The following is a 16,749-nucleotide window of genomic DNA, read 5'->3' as shown; positions in this document are numbered from 1 at the left end:
GGAACCGGAGGAAACCCACACAGACACGGGGAGAACTAGCAGACTCCGCACAGACAGTGACTCAAGCTGGGAATCGAACCTAGGACCCTGGTGCTGTGAAGCCATTGTGCTAATCACTATTCTACTGTGTTGCCCATAAAGAATATCATAGTCACCTTGATCAGTGTCACAAGTAGGCTTACATTAACACTACAATGAAGTTACTGTGAAAAGAGGGTTTCAACAGCAAATGAACTGAGGCAGGGACAGATTGGGCGTTGTAATGGATAGAATTATTGATGATGGCATGAATATTTGATCAGAAGTCCAACACTAATATTAAGGTTGCAAATGGTCTGGTTCAGCTTCAGACAGTTGTTGCAGATGGAGTCAGTGGCAGAGTGAAGCCAATGGCTTTGGTCTTTCCAATATATAGTGGGAGAACATTTCTGTCCATCTAAGACTGAATGCTGGGCAAGAAATGTGATAAATTACATGGAAAGAAGACTTACATTTACAAGGAGCCGTTCATTACCACCAAATGTCTCAAAGCACTTTACAGCGATGTACTTTCGAGGTGTTGCAATGTAGGAAGCTCCCACAATCAGCAATGTGATAATGATCAGATAATCTATTCTTTTTGTGATGTTGATTGAGGAATAAATATTGGCCAGGATGGAAAAATTCAAACCGAGTGCCAGAAAAACTCAGGTCTGGTAGCACCTGTGGAGAGAGAAACAGAGTTAACGTTTCGAGCCCAATATGACTCCTCTTCAGAACTTTCCCCATGTCTCTGAAATAGTGCCATGGGATCCTTGAAGTGCCTCAATTTAACGTTTCGTCTGAAAGGCAGAACCTCCAACGGTGCAGCACTCCCTCAGTTCCGCACTGGAGTGTCGGCATTAATTTTTGTGTTCAAATCCTGGAGTGAGCCTTAAACACACAACCTTGTAAATCAGAGCTATCAATTGAGCCATGACTGACACAACATTGACGCAAAAAAGGAAGAATATGCTGATAGGGTTGATGAAAAAGAGTGGGAAAAGGCACATGTGGAGCATAATGTAAGTATAGACCAGTGAAGAAGAATGGCCTGTTTCTCTGCTCTAGACTATTGTTTCAGCAGTTAAAATCTGGTGCATTACTGGCAAGATTTTGTAGGTTCAGTTTGCGAGCCATATAACTTATTTGAGGATGTAGGGTGGAGATGTGGGGCTTAAGTGCGTTGCTCTTTCCAAGAGTTGGTGCAGACTCAATGGGCCAAATGGCCTCCTTCTGCACTGTAAATTCTATGTGCTGTATCCCAGCTTTTGTAGTATTTAGAAAGTTTTACTGAAAAAAATTGGAAGAGAATATTAGTGTAAACTATCGAAATGTAGCAAACCTGGTAATTCATCAAGTGCCATTTAAATGTTTGTCTGAAACTATATTGATGTAAACATAAGCGAGTACTATTACAAATGAGGATCGGAATATAGATTTCACCAACAATAATTGCGAATCACTTTACCTGTCATCATGTAGGATCTTTCCTATAAATGGCACATTTGTTGAAGATTCATTTTTTTCTGTATGATCATACCAATGGGAGATTGTTTTGCCATTCAGATGACACAAGTCCACCAAAAGACAAGGGAACGTGGCGAAGAGGCATTCCTAGCATAATGAGAAAAACCTTTGAAAAGAAACCAGGTCCCGGTATAACATTTGGTGTCAGACTAGACGATTGTCCACCAGCTCTTCACAATAAGGTATAATGAGTCCAATGAAGAATGTTATGACATGAAGTTAGTATTTTTCTTTGTTTCAGAGTTAATCAGTGAAGTAACAGGATATTCCTACAAAGAGATTTTACTGTTCATAAGTCCTCATTTCCTTGCCCTACTTTGGACATTTTCTCCTTCCATTTGGCATAGAAAATTGTGAAACTCAAATTATTCAGTTCTTGAGAGGTTTTCGCCTAATGTATAAATATCTATATGGCTTTAGGCATTCTTTTTCCACCAGGGATCTTGCTGTCCATACTATGTACCTGGGAAGCATTTGTTCTTGAGTATTTGCCATTACATTACCATGGGCATCTCCAAAGTCTTAACATTGCACTTCTTAACCAAATGCCATGGAATGGCTCTTTCCATACCAAAGTGATGTCCATGACTGACTAATTTCCTCTGCTCTCCCATTACTGTGTTATGGTTAATGCTACATTCTCTGGCTCCTTTTGCATTAACTCGGAATCCCCACTTTGTTCATATTAATATTTCCTCTACTCATCATCAACTGTACTCACTCTATACAAGTGAATTCATCAGCTACTTTGAAATTATGATCCCCACTCCATCGATGCTGGAACAAAAAGTAATTCAATTCTTGAATCTTAATCTCTTCCATTGTCTTTGAGACAGAGATATTTCAAATCCTTACAATTTGTTATATCCTACCTAAATCAAATCAGCAGCTGCCACTTTTTTATTACGTTACTAAGCAAATATTCCATGCTAAACTATTTTTTCCCAACAGCTCTTAACCCTTTATAGCTAACTATGTCCAAAATATGAATAGTGCTTTCCTACTGGGAAATTTCTTCTAATACTTCTAATAATTCTAATGCACTGCTGGACATGCAGTACATGGACCCATGACCTTTCTTCACCATCACATTTTGTTGTGTTACCTTCTCTCCTGCACTTTATTTTCCTGTCTTTCCCTCTTTTATCAGTACTGCTTTGATATTGCTCTGAGCTTTCTCTTTGCCAAGTTACAAATATATAACATCAGCTGTTATTGCAATCCGCTAATCTAGCTCCCTTTTTCAAAACTTGAAACTCCTTAACTTCCCTCACTCTTTGGGCTGGATTTTCCCACATGCCCAAACTTGGTCAGGAGTAGGACAAGGGGACTCCAAATTGGTAGCCTTCGAGCTCGCCATCCTATTAAGGATGATAGGCAGGCTCTTGATGCTGCAGACCCAATCAGAGGACAGAAGCTATGGAGCCTTGGCAGTCCCACCAATATAGGTGGGCACTGCCCTAGCAAGCCAAATATATTTTGCTTGGCAGAAAGTAAACAGCTGGAAAGTCCATCAGGATGGTCGGGAATAATCTTTGCTGAATTGGGCTCAGTTGAGATTATGATTTTATTTCCTGTGTCTACATCACCGCAACATAGAGCTGGCAGTAAAATGCCAGTGTGGCTACAAAATATCCCTAGTTCGTGACCTTAACCAGCATGATTAACTACTTACCTCCTTGTAGTGGTGGCTGATCCAACTCCCAGCCCACCCTGAGAAATTTCCTGGCTGCTCCCTATATTCCTGGTTCCCCTGTTTCTAAAAGGACAAGGGCCAAAAAAATTCAACCTCTGTTTTTACGGTGATCACTCTTTTACAACTCAACGCTGAGGTCAACTACTTGCTGATTCCTGATTTACCTTTTTCTTCATTTACTCCTTTGAACCATACTGCTTTCTTGGATCAAATGACCCATAACCTTTGATCACTAGGACGTCATACTGGTGGATCCCCACCCCAGACACCCCGTGTAAGATTGCATGGAAATTACCTGGGGAGTTCAAACTTCCGATGACAATTACCCTGCAGTAGAAACCAGCCAATACTTAATTGCAGTCTTCTGATAGTTCCGACTCACTTGCAGGAATGGCTACCCAGGAAATATCAGAAGAAAACGTAAAACCAAATTTCCAACTCTTGGGGAACCATAGATCTGACGACGCCATATGGGACTGTTGACTACCTCCCCACCCACAACCAATCACACTACTTGGCCCCCCTGACCATGTGGCCCCCTCACACCAGCAGCTGTCTGAGCCCTTGACCATCTGGCCCCCTCGCTTGCTGACCATCTGCCCCTTGACCATCTGGCCCCCTGACCATCTGACCGCCCGGCCCCCCTGACCGCCCGGCCCCCCTGCCCCCTGACCGTCCGACCGCCCGGCCCCCCTGACCCCCCCGGCCCCCTCGCCCCCCCGGCCCCCTCGCCCCCTGACCGCCCGGCCCCCTCGCCCCCTGACCGCCCAGCCCCCTCGCCCCCTGACCGCCCGGCCCCCTCGCCCCCTGACCGCCCGGCCCCCTCGCCCCCTGACCGCCCGGCCCCCTCGCCCCCTGACCGCCCGGCCCCCTCGCCCCCTGACCGCCCGGCCCCCTCGCCCCCTGACCGCCCGGCCCCCTCGCCCCCTGACCGCCCGGCCCCCTCGCCCCCTGACCGCCCGGCCCCCTCGCCCCCTGACCGCCCCGCCCCCTCGCCCCCTGACCGCCCGGCCCCCTCGCCCCCTGACCGCCCGGCCCCCCTCGCCCCCTGACCGCCCGGCCCCCTCGCCCCCTGACCGCCCGGCCCCCTCGCCCCCTGACCGCCCGGCCCCCTCGCCCCCTGACCGCCCGGCCCCCTCGCCACCTGACCGCCCGGCCCCCTCGCCCCCTGACCGCCCGGCCCCCTCGCCCCCTGACCGCCCGTCCCCCTCGCCCCCTGTCCGCCCGGCCCCCTCGCCTCCTGACCGCCCGGCCCCCTCGCCCCCCCTGACCGCCCGGCCCCCTCGCCCCCGACCGCCCGGCCCCCTCGCCCCCTGACCGCCCGGCCCCCTCACCTACTGACCGTCTGGGCGTTCGCCCATCTGGCCCCCTCGCACCTGACCATTGGCGCCATGAACATCCCCCCCCCCCCCTTACCCCCGAACATCCAACCCCCCACTCCCCCGATTATCCGACCCTCATTTGGGTGCAATCCAGATCGCACCGGGCATAGCGGATCGGGTGACTCCTCGCGACTTTGCACCTGGAACGAACCCCAATTTGGGCCCCTTCCGCGACCATAGAATATACAGTGCAGAAGGAGGCCATTCGTCCCATCGAGTCTGCACCGACCCACTTAAGCCCTCACTTCCACCCTATCCCAATAACCCCTCCTTACCTTTTTGGACACTAAGGGCAATTTAGCATGGCCAATCCACCTTACCTGTCGTCTATGGACAATGGGAGGAAACCGCAGCACCCGGAGGAAGCCCACGCAGACATGGGGGAGAACGTGCAAACTCCGCACAGACAGTGACCCAAGCCAGGAATCATATCTGGGACCCTGGAGCAGTGAAGCTACAGTGCTAGCCACTTGTGGTACCGTGCTGCCCCCACTTGTGTTACCGTGCTACACCCCGGCGAAGCTTCCGGTGGAATGAGGTCGGCGCAAAGCAGGACCTGATGGGGAAATTCAGCCCATGATCTTTTCTGAAAACTGGCTTTGAGAAGGTTTAGAAGAAAAGTGTAAGTTAACTTTAATACAAAGGCAAAATACTGCAGATACTGGAAATCTGAAATAAAAAAATAAAATGATGAAATACTGAGCAAGCTTGACCACATCAATGGTGGCTGAAACAGTTAACGTTTCAGGTCTGCAATTTTCATCAGAATTGGAAAAGTTAGAAATGTGATCGATTTAGAGCAAGTGACAGAGGAGATGGTGCAAAAACTGGTTTTCATAGGTTGCTTTGTTGTTTATTTTTGATCAATTGAGAACATCACCTTCAGTGCTTCGTTATGATAAACAAGGGGCGGGATTCTCCGGTCGCCAATGCCGAAATCATGTTTGGCAATCGGCCGGAGAATCAACATTTCCGACGAAATCGGAGGCAGCACTACTTTCGTGGTGCTCCGCCCTCTCCAAAGCAGCATACTCTACGGTGCGCGCCATATCGACCGCCTCGGGCCGTTGCCTGAGGCCCACCCCCTGATGCTCTGCCCCCGACCGGCCAAGTTCCTGACGGCGTCGGTGTCATATACTTCATTCGTTGGGAATCGGCATGGTGGCTGTGGAGCCAGAGCAGCGGCGTCACAGTCGCTGAAGAGCCGATCCGTGGGCAGGGTGAACTTTCATAGGGGCTGGGAAGCACTTGTGGGGTGGTCCGGGGGTCGCTAGCTGGCCAAAGGGTGCCACTATTCTGCAGGCTGGGTCCGCGCGCGGCAGGCACCATGACCATCTGGCCCCCTCGCCAGCGCATGCGCTGCCACGGACCAGGCAATTTTCTGGGCTGTATCGTCAGTTAGAGTTGGGTGCTGTACGCTGCCTGCATACTAGCCCCCCGCCAAATGGAGGATCGGTGGCTGTTTTGCACCGAATATTTGGTCGTAAAATGCCACCTTTCCCAAGCCGGCGTTAGGACATAGCCTGAAAATTGGAGAATCCAGCCCAAGATGTCCAAAAACAATTCTGACCTTGACATGTTTTTAGATTAGATGACTGAAATCTTTACATAGAACTACAGTTGTTCAATAAGAAGATATTCTGGCACCATCTTGGCAAAAATAGAAAGGAGGAATAAATGTGCTCTTGCTAGCTTGAACAAAATAAGGAAATACTGACTGCCTAAGCTAAGGCTTTAACATATGGAGAATTGTGGAAAGGAATTACAGTGCAATTATTGTGTTACACTGAAATCACTTAACTTTCAGATAAATAATTAATTGTCCTACTGAAATCCAATGTGGTGTTTTTCAAAACTCACTTCATGTTGTGTTTTCTAGTGTGTACCACTGATAGTTGAGGTTTGCTGCAATTTAGTTGAAGAAAAAGGACTTGAGTACACAGGAATCTACAGAGTTCCTGGAAATAATGCTGCTATCTCGAGCTTACAAGAGGAACTCAACAAAGGAGCGACTGATATTGATCTTTTGGATGATGTAAGTTTCTACGACCTTCTGTTCGAATGCCGTTGAAAACGTTTGTATAAATGGATTCAAAATGAATGGAAATAAAATTTTTCCCCTTAAAATGTTTTAAAACACAGAAATGGCGAGATCTGAATGTTATCAGTAGTTTACTGAAATCTTTCTTCAGAAAGCTTCCTGAGCCCCTCTTTACAAATGGTAAGTATATCTTTAGTTGTGAATCATTCTTTTTTAAAATGTTTTTTATTGGGTTTTCTGGGCATGGTGTATTTACAGGTGTACATAAAGAGAGAAAAAAAGTATAATAAAAATAATAAAGCACATAAATAAAAAAAACCAAGGAGTGGGAAAGTAAAAACTGGATTCAGTGTATATACACAGAAGCACCAGAGAGACAATTACATTATACATGTCATTGTTTTGCGTTTGCCTCCGCTTCAACCATCCGTCGTTCCTTCCTCCTGTACTTTCTTACTCTCTGTTTCCCTCCTGTGTTTCGTCATGATCGTTGTCATTTCCCGTGCTCTCCTCCCAGTTTGTGTTCCCTCGTCTCCCCCCCCCCCCCCCCCCCCCCCGCTCCCTTCTATTGTTCTTTGCCCTTCAATTGTTCTTTGCCCCCTGTCCTTCCTTCTTCCCTACGCTCCCCCGCCTTCCCTCCCTGCGGCTTCCCTTTCATTTCTGTTGTGTTTGACTACCCTCTCTTGCACTGCGCCCTCCCCGGCCTTTCCCTCCTTCCTTCTCTTTTCTTATGTTTTTGGCTACTTTCCCATGGCTCTTGGCTACTTGATTATTTATTTGTTTGTTCGTTGGCCACAAACAGGTCCCGAAACAGTTAGCTCCCATGTTCGGAAGAAGCCATCTTCCATGAAGAGATCTGGCTGGTCTGATACCCCGAAGACCGCCGCTTCTGGGCACGGCTCCACCCTCATCCCCACCACTTTGCACATTGCCTCGAAGAAGGCTGTCCAGTACCCAGCAAGTCTGGGGCAAGACCAGGCGTGGTTGGCCGGGCCTCCATGGCACCGTTCACATCTGTCCTCCACCTCCAGGAACAACTACTCATTCGGGTTCTTGTTAAGTGGGCTCCATGTACCACCTTTAGTTGCATTAGATTGAGTCTTGCGCATGCGGAGGTGGACCCTACGTAGTGCTTCACTCCAGATTCCCCACCCTATTTAGAGCCCCAAGGCTTCCTCCCATTTCTTTCTCGTCACATCCAGTACAGTGTCGGCCCTCGCTATCAGTCGTTCGTGCATGTCGTTACAGTTTCCTTTACCTAGAATGTTTGCGCTCAGTAACTCCTCTAGTAGTGTCTGTCGTGGTGATTGTGGGTACGTCCTTGTCTCCTTCCGTAGGAAGTTTGTAAGCTGCAGCTGCCTGCCTGAGTTTGTTGCCCTCAGCTAGCTGAAATCTCTCCGTCAGTTCGTCCAGTGTTGTGACCCTACCATCAGTGTATAGGTCCCTGACTGTCAGTGCCCTCCGCCCTGTCTCCACCTTTTAAAGGTGGCGTCGGTGAGTGCTGGTAAGAACCTATGGTTGTTGCAAATGGGGGTTTTGTCGGCCATTTCGGTCAGGCCGAATTGTTGTAATTGGTTCCAGGTCAGGAGGGTGGCTATCACCACTGGGCTGCTGGAATGTTTTTTGGGTGGGAATGGCAGTGCCACCGTGGTGAGGTCCCCTGCAGGAGGCCTCCTCCGCGCGCACCCACTCGGCTTTTGGCTCCTTAATCCATCCCGTTACTCGTTCTGCTGTTGCTGCCCAGTGGTAGGATAGTAGGTTTGGGAGGGCTAGCCCTCCCCTGGACTTTGTTTTTTGGAGGACCTTCTTTGCGATCCTAGCATTCTTCCCACCCATACAAACGCCATGATTAATTTGTCCAGGGAATTGAAAAAGGCCTTGGGGATATAGATCGGGATAGATCTAAGTAGGAAGAGGTACCTGGGAAGCACGTTAATTTTGATTGTCTGCACTCCCCCCGCAAGGGATAGTGGGAGTGCGTTCCATCTTTGTTGGTCCTTTGTGACTTCCTCTCTCAGAGTGGTCAGGTTCTACTTGTGAACCCCCGCCCAGTCGTGAGCAATTTGGATCACCGGGAAGATCTAGTTTTTGCTCATATTGAGTTTGTAGCCCGAGAAAGCACCAAACTCTTTCAGGAGCGCGATGATTCCTTCCATGCTGCTTTGTGGGTCCGAGATACGGAGGAGCAGGTCATCTGCATCGAGTGAGACGCTGTGCTCTCTGCCTCCGCTTTGGATCCCCCTCCAGTCTTTCGCTGTTCTGAGAGCGATCGCGTGAATCATTCTTGTATGAAAAGTAATATTTTCTGTTTTAGAACTGAAGGACATTGGTAGAGCCTGTTTTAGAGAAGGTAATTGTTTTTAACCTTGTCTACAGATTACCATGATCTGTAATATTTCCTGTTTTTCAAAAAGGTTTTGTTAAGTATGAAAACATGCTCGACGTTAGTAGGTTGCACCAGTGTGAACCACTTTATACTGAGTATCTTTCCACTAATGTGGAACATTTCTTCACACATTTCTTCTGTGTGGGGTTTCGGGGAAGAGAAGGAGCTTAATGTTTGTTAACATTTTTTCAGTACCCAGTCAGGCATGGTCCAGTCTGCTTGGAGCAATTTTATCCATTCTTGTTAGAATTTTGCAAACCAGGAATGTCTACTCTCAATAGTCAATCATTATTCTTTACAACCTGGGACAGCACGGTGGCATAGTGACTAGTACTGCTGCTTACGGCGCTGAGGACCAGGGTTGGCATTCCAGCCCTGGGTCACTGTCCGTGAGGAGTTTGCACATTCTCCCCGTGTCTGTGTGGGTTTCACGCCCACAACCCAAAGTCGTGCAGGGTAGGTTGATTGGCCACGGTAAATTGCCCCTTAATTGGAAAAAATGAATTGGGGACTCTAAATTTTTTTTTAAATTATTCTTTGTAACCTAAAGCTCCTATTGCCAGAATCATTCTGGTCACTCCTTACGATTAACCCTTTAGAAATTAGGCTATCATAAATAGCGCATAACATCGGCAACATTTATTTCTGTTGTGCCTTTAATGTACTAAACCATCCAATGGTATTTATAGTTTAAAAGAACCCTCATAATATTTTCCCAAATTTAAAAATAGTCAAATGCTCTGAGAGTTGTATGCTAAATCCGTGTTTTTCAAACTCTTTTTCACGGGACCCATTTTTTTTTAAACAAACATTTTATTGAGGTATTTTTTTGGTTTGACAACAACAACAAAATAAACAATGTACATGAAGCTATAAACATAGTGCAAAAGCCGTCTTCCACCCTTACAGGTCCCACCTTTATTAACCCCTTGCTCTAATCTAAGCTAACCCCTCCCCCCCCCTTTCAGCTCACGATTAATTTTCCGCAAAGACGTCGACGAATGGTTGCCACCTCCGGGCGAACCCGAACATTGACCCTCTCAATGCAAACTTGATTTTCTCCAAACAGAGAAAGCTAGCCATGTCAGATAGCCAGGTCTCTGACTTCGGGGGCTTTGAGTCCCTCCAAGCTAATAATATCCGTCTCTGGGCTACCAGGGAAACAAAGGCCAGAACGTCTGTCTCTTTCTCCTCCTGGATTCCCAGATCTTCCGACACCCAGCAAATCGCCACCTCTGGACTCGGTGCCACCCTTGTTTTTAACACCGTGGACATGTCATCTGCAAAACCCTGCCAGAATCCCATAAGCTCTGGACATGTCCAGGACATGTGGACATGGTTTGCTGGACCTCCCGCACATTTTGCACACCTGTCTTCCACCCCAAAGAATCTGCTCATCCGGGCCACTGTCAGGTGAGCCTGATGAACGACCTTGAATTGTATCAGGCTGAGCCTGGCACATATTGTGGAAGTATTGACTCTACTCAACACTTCTGCCCATAGACCACCCCCTCTTTCTCCTCCCAACTCCTCTTCCCACTTGCGCTTCAGCTCCTCCGTTTGCATCTCCTCTGACCCCATAAGTTCCTTCTCCCACAAGTTCCTTCTCCCACCAACCCTCTGGAAACTACCCTGTCCTGTATCCCTCTTGGTGGTAGGAGCGGGAAGGTTGAAACCTGCCTACGTAGGAAGTCCCACACCTGCAGGTACGTGAATTTGTTTCCCCTCTGTGGTGAATGTATTCACCATAATGCAAGCATGATACCTATGTAATCATGATAACTATGTGACCTATGACCTGGAAGTGGTTATATAAACTGCTTCCAGGTACTCTACTGTAACCCCGGTATGGCTCCACCTCTGGCTCCGCCCTCACCGGGGCCATATATAGGCCGGCTGCCTATGGGCGGCATTTATCTGTACTACTGACTCTGGGTAGGCAAGTTCATGACTAATAAAGCCTACTGTTCACTCGCTCTCTCTGCCTCGCTGTGAATTGAAGATATATCAATTTATTAGTCATCGACTACACTATGGAAGCTGCTCTAAAGCCAGACAGGCTCGAACTCGATGCCCGCGCGTCTGACGCCAAGGAAATATTCAAACATTGGCTCCGATGCTTCGAGGCCTACCTCGACTCCTCCACAACGCCTCCCTCAGAGACTCGCAAGCTGCGACTCCTCCAGGCTCGGGTGAATCGAATCTCAGTAATGATTGAGAAAGCGGCCACGTACAAGGCGGCGGTCGCAACTCTCAAGGCACACTTTGTGAAGCCGGTAAATGAGGTGTTCGGCAGACACCTCCTCACTACTCGCTGTCAACGCGCCGGAGAATCGCTGGACGAGTATCTCGAAACTCTGACCCTACTCGCGAGGAACTGCAGCTATCGAGATGTAACGGTGGAGGAACACATGAACTCACAGATCCGGGACACCTACGTGGCGGGGGTCCGCTCGAATTATATCAGACAGCGCCTGCTGGAAAACGGGACCTCCGACCTGCGGGACACGGTATAGCTAGCGACCTCGCTAGAGTTGGCCTACCAGAACCTCAGCGCGTTCCCCGCGGGCCTGCCGAACCTCTTGTGGACCCAATTACGTCGCAGGCCTGTGCCACGCATCTGCCAGCCCAGCCCAGGGAACCGCAGTGCTACTTCTGCGGGCAGGGTCAACAACCCAGCAGCGCTGCCCAGTTCGCACAGCGATGTGTAGCGATTGTGGGAAAAAGGGGCACTTCGCTAGAATCTGTCTGGGCCGACCTAAGGCCCAGAAATCGAAAACGCACCAGGCGCGACCCATGGACTCGAACCCACAGACCCCGCAATGCGGCTGCATGCCTGCCCGGAACACCCCCGTCAGATGCACCATCAGCATCGTGCGACTCGTGGAGGCCACCATCTTGGTCGCCGGCCCCAACACCGACCGACACGTGCGACACATGGGGGCTGCCATCTTGGCCGCCGGCCCCGGCACCGACGAACACGTGCGGCCGATGAGGGTGGCCATCTTGGTTGCCATCTTCCTCCCAGCCCGACACGTGCGACTCATGGGGGCCACCATCTTGTGACTCCACCGACCACACAGACTACCTGCAGCTGGGCGCAGTCACCCTCGACCATTCGCACCCAAAACAGCTGAAGAACTCCATGATGGTCATCAGGGTCAACGGGCATGAGACCCCCTGTCTTTTCGACTCCGGAAGCACAGAGAGCTTTGTCCACCCCAACACGATAAGGTGCTGCTCCCTCCACACCTATCCAGCCTCCCAAACAATCTCCCTTGCCCACGGGTCCCATTCGGTTCAGATCCGGGGGTACTGTGTCACCAATCTCACGATGTAATGCGCAGAGTACGCTCGTTTTAAGCTCTATGTCCTCCCCCACCTCTGCGCCCCCCCCCCCCCCCCCCCACTGCTCGGATTGGACTTTCAATGTAACCACCGAAGCCTGACCCTACAGTTCGGCGGACCCTTGCCCCCCCCCCCCCCCCTCACGGTGTGCAGCCTCGCAACTCTCAAGCTCCCCCCCCCTCACTCTTTGCGAATCTCAACCCTGACTGTAAGCCCATCACCACCAGGAGCAGGCGGTACAGTTCGCTAGACATGACGTTTATCAAGTCGGACGTCCAGCGACTGTTGAGTGAAGGGATCACCGAGGCCAGCAACAGCCGCTGGAGAGCGCAAGTGGTGGTCATCTGGACCGGGGAAAAGAATCGGATGGTTGTGGACTACAGCCACACAATTAACCGATTCACTCAACTCGACGCGTACCCCCTTCCCCGCATAGAGGAGATGTTCAACCAGATGGCGCAGTACCGTGTGTTCTCAACGGTCGATCTGAAGTCGGCCTACCACCAGCTCCCAATCCGCCTGGAAGAGTGCCACTACACTGCTTTTGAGGCAGCCGGCTGGCTCCTCCACTTCCTCAGAGTCCCCTTTGGCGTCACTAACGGAGTCTCGGTCTTTCAGAGAAGGATCGACCAGTACGGTTTGCGGGCTACATACCCGTACTTGACAATGTGACCATCTGCGGCCATGACCAGCAGGACCATGACGCCAACCTCCAGCGGTTCCTCCAGACCGCCTAATTCCTCAATCTCACATACAACAAAGAAAAATGCGTCTTCCGTACTCCCCGACTAGCCATCCTTGGCTATGTTGTAGAGAACGGAGTCCTAGGGCCCGACCCCGACCGTATGCGCCCCCTCAGGGAACTCCCCCCTCCCCACAGCCTCAAGGCCCTAAAACGATGCCTGGGGCTGTTCTCCTACTACGCCCAGTGGGTCCCCAACTATGCGGACAAAGCCCGCCCACTTATTCAGACAACCACTTTTCCCCTGATGGATGAGGCCCGCGCGGCCTTCAGCCGCATCAAGGCCGACATCACCAAGGCCGCAATGCATGTGGTGGATAAGTCTTTTCAGGTAGAGAGCGACGTGTCAGATGTCGCACTGGCTGCCACACTCAACCAGGCAGGCAGGCTAGTAGCATTCTTCTCTAGGACCCTCCATGCTTCCTAAATTTGACACCCCTCGGTCAGGAAGGAAGCACAAACCATAGTGGAAGCCATGCGGCACTAGAGGCACTACCTAGCCAGTAGGAGGTTCACCCTAGTCACCGACCAACGATTGGTAGCCTTCATGTTTGACAACGCACAACGGGGCAAAATAAAAAATGACAAAATCTTGTGGAGAATCAAACTCTCCACCTACAATTACGATATCAAGTATCATCCTGGGAAGCCCAACGAGCCCCCAGATGCCTTGTCCCGTGGCACATGCGCTAGCGCGCAAGATGACTGACTTCGGGCTATCCACAATGACCTCTGCCTCCCAGGGGTCACCAGGCTTACCCACTTCAGTAAGGCCCGCAATCTGCCCTTCTCCACCGAGGATCAAGGCCATGACCAGGGACTGCCAAGTCTTCGCGGAGTGCAAACCGCACTTCTACCGGCCAGACAAGGCCCGCCTGGTAAAGGCCTCCCGGCCCTTTGAGCGCCTAAGCATTGACTTCAAAGGGCCCCTCCCCTCCACCAAACGAAATATATACTTTCTCACCATCATCAATGAATAATCCCGCTTCCCCTTCGCCGTTCCCTGCCCCGACATGAGCTCAGCCACCGTAATAAAGGCACTGCACAGCACCTTCACGCTGTTCGGTTTCCCTGCCTACGTCCACAGCGACCGGGGCATATCGTTCATGAGCGATGAGCTACATCAGTACCTGCCCAACAAAGGCATTGCCTCAAGCAGGACTACGAGCTATAACCCCCAGGGAAACGGGCAGGTGGAGAGTGAGAACGTGACGGTATGGAAGGCCGTTCTTCTGCCCCTTAGGTCTAGAAGTCTCCCGATCCCCTGCTGGCAGGAGGCCCTCCTGATGCCCTCCACTCCATCAGATCACTCCTCTGCACACCCACGAACGAGACCCCTCACGATCGTTCGTTTATCTTCTCCAGCAAGTCCATCTCCGGGATATCGCTTCCACCTTGACTGAAAACTCCGGGACCAGTCCTTCTCCGGAGGCACATGAGGAGCCATAAGACCGACCCCAGCTACTCCGACAAGAGGGTCCAGCTACTCCACACTAACCCCCAGTATGCTTACATCGCGCACCAGAACGGATGGGAAGATATGGTCTCCCTACGGGACCTGGTGCCAGCTGGTTCCCCCGCCAATGCGCCCCCCCTCCCTACCTATACCCCCGCCCGCCTCCACCCAACGCGCCCCGTACGCTCCCCTGGGTCTTCTGTATTGTCCCGCGCCGACACTGCCGCCACCCATCACCCCCCTCCCTACCCTCGTACCCGAACCGTCTCCGAAACCCCGGACTGAGGCTCAAGCTCCAGACACAACGCCCCTGGAGTCACCACCTGCGACAACTGTGCCCGCCGCACTGCCAGAGCTGTGGAGGTCGAAGAGAATGATCCGGCCTGCAGATAGACTGAATATGTAATGACCCCATGTCACCCCCGCTGGACTTGATTTTTTTTTAACAGGGGGTGAATGTGGTGAACGTATTTACCATAATGCATGCATTATATCCTAACCTGTGACCTATGACCTGGAAGTGGTGATATGAACTGCTTCCAGGTTCTGTACTGTAACCCCGGTATTGCTCCGCCTCTGGCTCCGCCCTCACCGGGGCCATATATAGGCCGGCCGCCTGTGGGCAGCATTCATCTGTACTACTGACTCTGGCTAGGCAAGTTAATGACTAATAAAGCCTACTGTTCACTCGCTCTCTCTGCCTCACTGTGAATTGAAGGTATATCACCCTCGCCAATCCAATTTTTTCCTGCAGCTCCCTCAAGCTAGGAAAGCTCCCCTCTATAAAGATTACCCCCATCCTTTCAATCCCCGCTCGCTGCCATTTCCGAAAACCCCGTCCATCTTTCCCGGTGCAAACCGTTGATTATTACAGATTGGAGACCAAACCGTTACTCCCTCTGCTCCCACATGTCTCCTCCATTGTCCCCAGACTCTCAGGGCCGCCACCACCACGGGGCTGGTGGAGTACCATGCCGGAGGGAACGGCAGAGGCGGCGTTATCAACGCCTCTAAGCTGGTGCCCTTATATGAAGCCGCCTCCACACGCTCCCATGCCAACCCTCCCCCCACCGCCCACTTCCTGATCATGGCTATATTCGCCGCCCAATAGACGTTACTGAAGTTTGGCAGCCCGCCTTCCCCCAGGCTCCGCTCAAGCATCCCCTTTTTTACTCGTGGGGTCCTTGTCCCGCTTCAGGATCAGCGAAATCGTGGCCTGTGACATCGTCGGGGGAAGGACCCCTCTCTCCCTTGCCTCATTGAATGTCCTCATCAACAACGGCCCCAATATCCCCGAGACCTTTTCATAGAACTCCACTGGGTACCCGTCCGGCCCCGGGGCTTTACCCGACTGCATGGGCTTCAGACCCTCCGTTATCTCTTCTATCCTGATTGGGGCCCACAGCCCTTCTACCAGCTCCCCATCCACCTTCGGGAAATCCCCTTTCAGCCCCCCTAGGAAGTGCCTCATCCCCTCCGGCCCCGTTGGCGGTTCCGACTCATACAACCTACGATAAAACTCCTTAAACGCCTTATTCACCCCTGCTGAGACCCCCACCAGGTTCCCGTCTCCATCCTCTACTTTTCCGATCTCCCTGGCTGCCTCCCTCTTTCTAAGCTGTTGTGCAAGCATTCTGTTGGCCTTCTCTCCAAGCTCATAAATTGCCCCCCTTGCCTTTCTCAGCTGCTCCACTGTCCTCCCTCTGGTTAACGAGCCGAACTCCACCTGTAGCCTGCACCGTTCCCTTAAAAGTCCTGCCTCTGGGGTCTTCGCATACCTCCTGTCGACCTGTGGTATCTCATTTACCAGTCGGTCCGTCTCAGCCCTGTCTACCTTCTCCCTGTGGGTCCGTATCGAGATCAGCTCCCCTCTAACCACTGTCTTCAATGCTTCCCAGACCACAGCTGCCAAAATTTCCCTCGTGTCATTGACTTCCAGGTAGTTCTGAATACATGTCCTCAGCCGCCCGCACACCTCATCGTCAGCTAAAGGACTCACGTCTAGCCTCCAGTGCGGGCACTGGTTATTGTCTTTACTAACCTGTAAGTCAACCCAGTGCGGGGCATGGTCTGAGATTGTGATCGCCGAGTACCCAGTGAACACCACCCCCGTCAGTAAGGCCCTGCTCAGAATAAATCAATCAATCCGG

General features: G+C 51.1%; 1 protein-coding gene across 4 annotated transcripts in view; it reads left to right on the top strand.

Annotated features, from left to right (window-relative positions):
• Nucleotides 1-16,749, top strand: part of LOC119966446 (rho GTPase-activating protein 21-like) — a 310,278-nt gene that overhangs the window by 258,473 nt on the left and 35,056 nt on the right. For all 4 annotated transcript variants that reach the window (XM_038798135.1, XM_038798139.1, XM_038798136.1 and 1 more), the window contains 3 exons: nucleotides 1,588-1,730; nucleotides 6,506-6,661; nucleotides 6,769-6,847. In XM_038798135.1, coding sequence (XP_038654063.1) covers nucleotides 1,588-1,730; nucleotides 6,506-6,661; nucleotides 6,769-6,847 — 378 coding nt within the window. The remainder of the gene's footprint in view (nucleotides 1-1,587; nucleotides 1,731-6,505; nucleotides 6,662-6,768; nucleotides 6,848-16,749) is intronic.

This window comes from Scyliorhinus canicula, chromosome 5 (genome assembly GCF_902713615.1).
Source record: "Scyliorhinus canicula chromosome 5, sScyCan1.1, whole genome shotgun sequence".
In the NCBI taxonomy this organism is placed as follows: Eukaryota; Metazoa; Chordata; class Chondrichthyes; order Carcharhiniformes; family Scyliorhinidae; genus Scyliorhinus; species Scyliorhinus canicula.
This window is presented reverse-complemented; position numbering and strand designations above follow the sequence as displayed.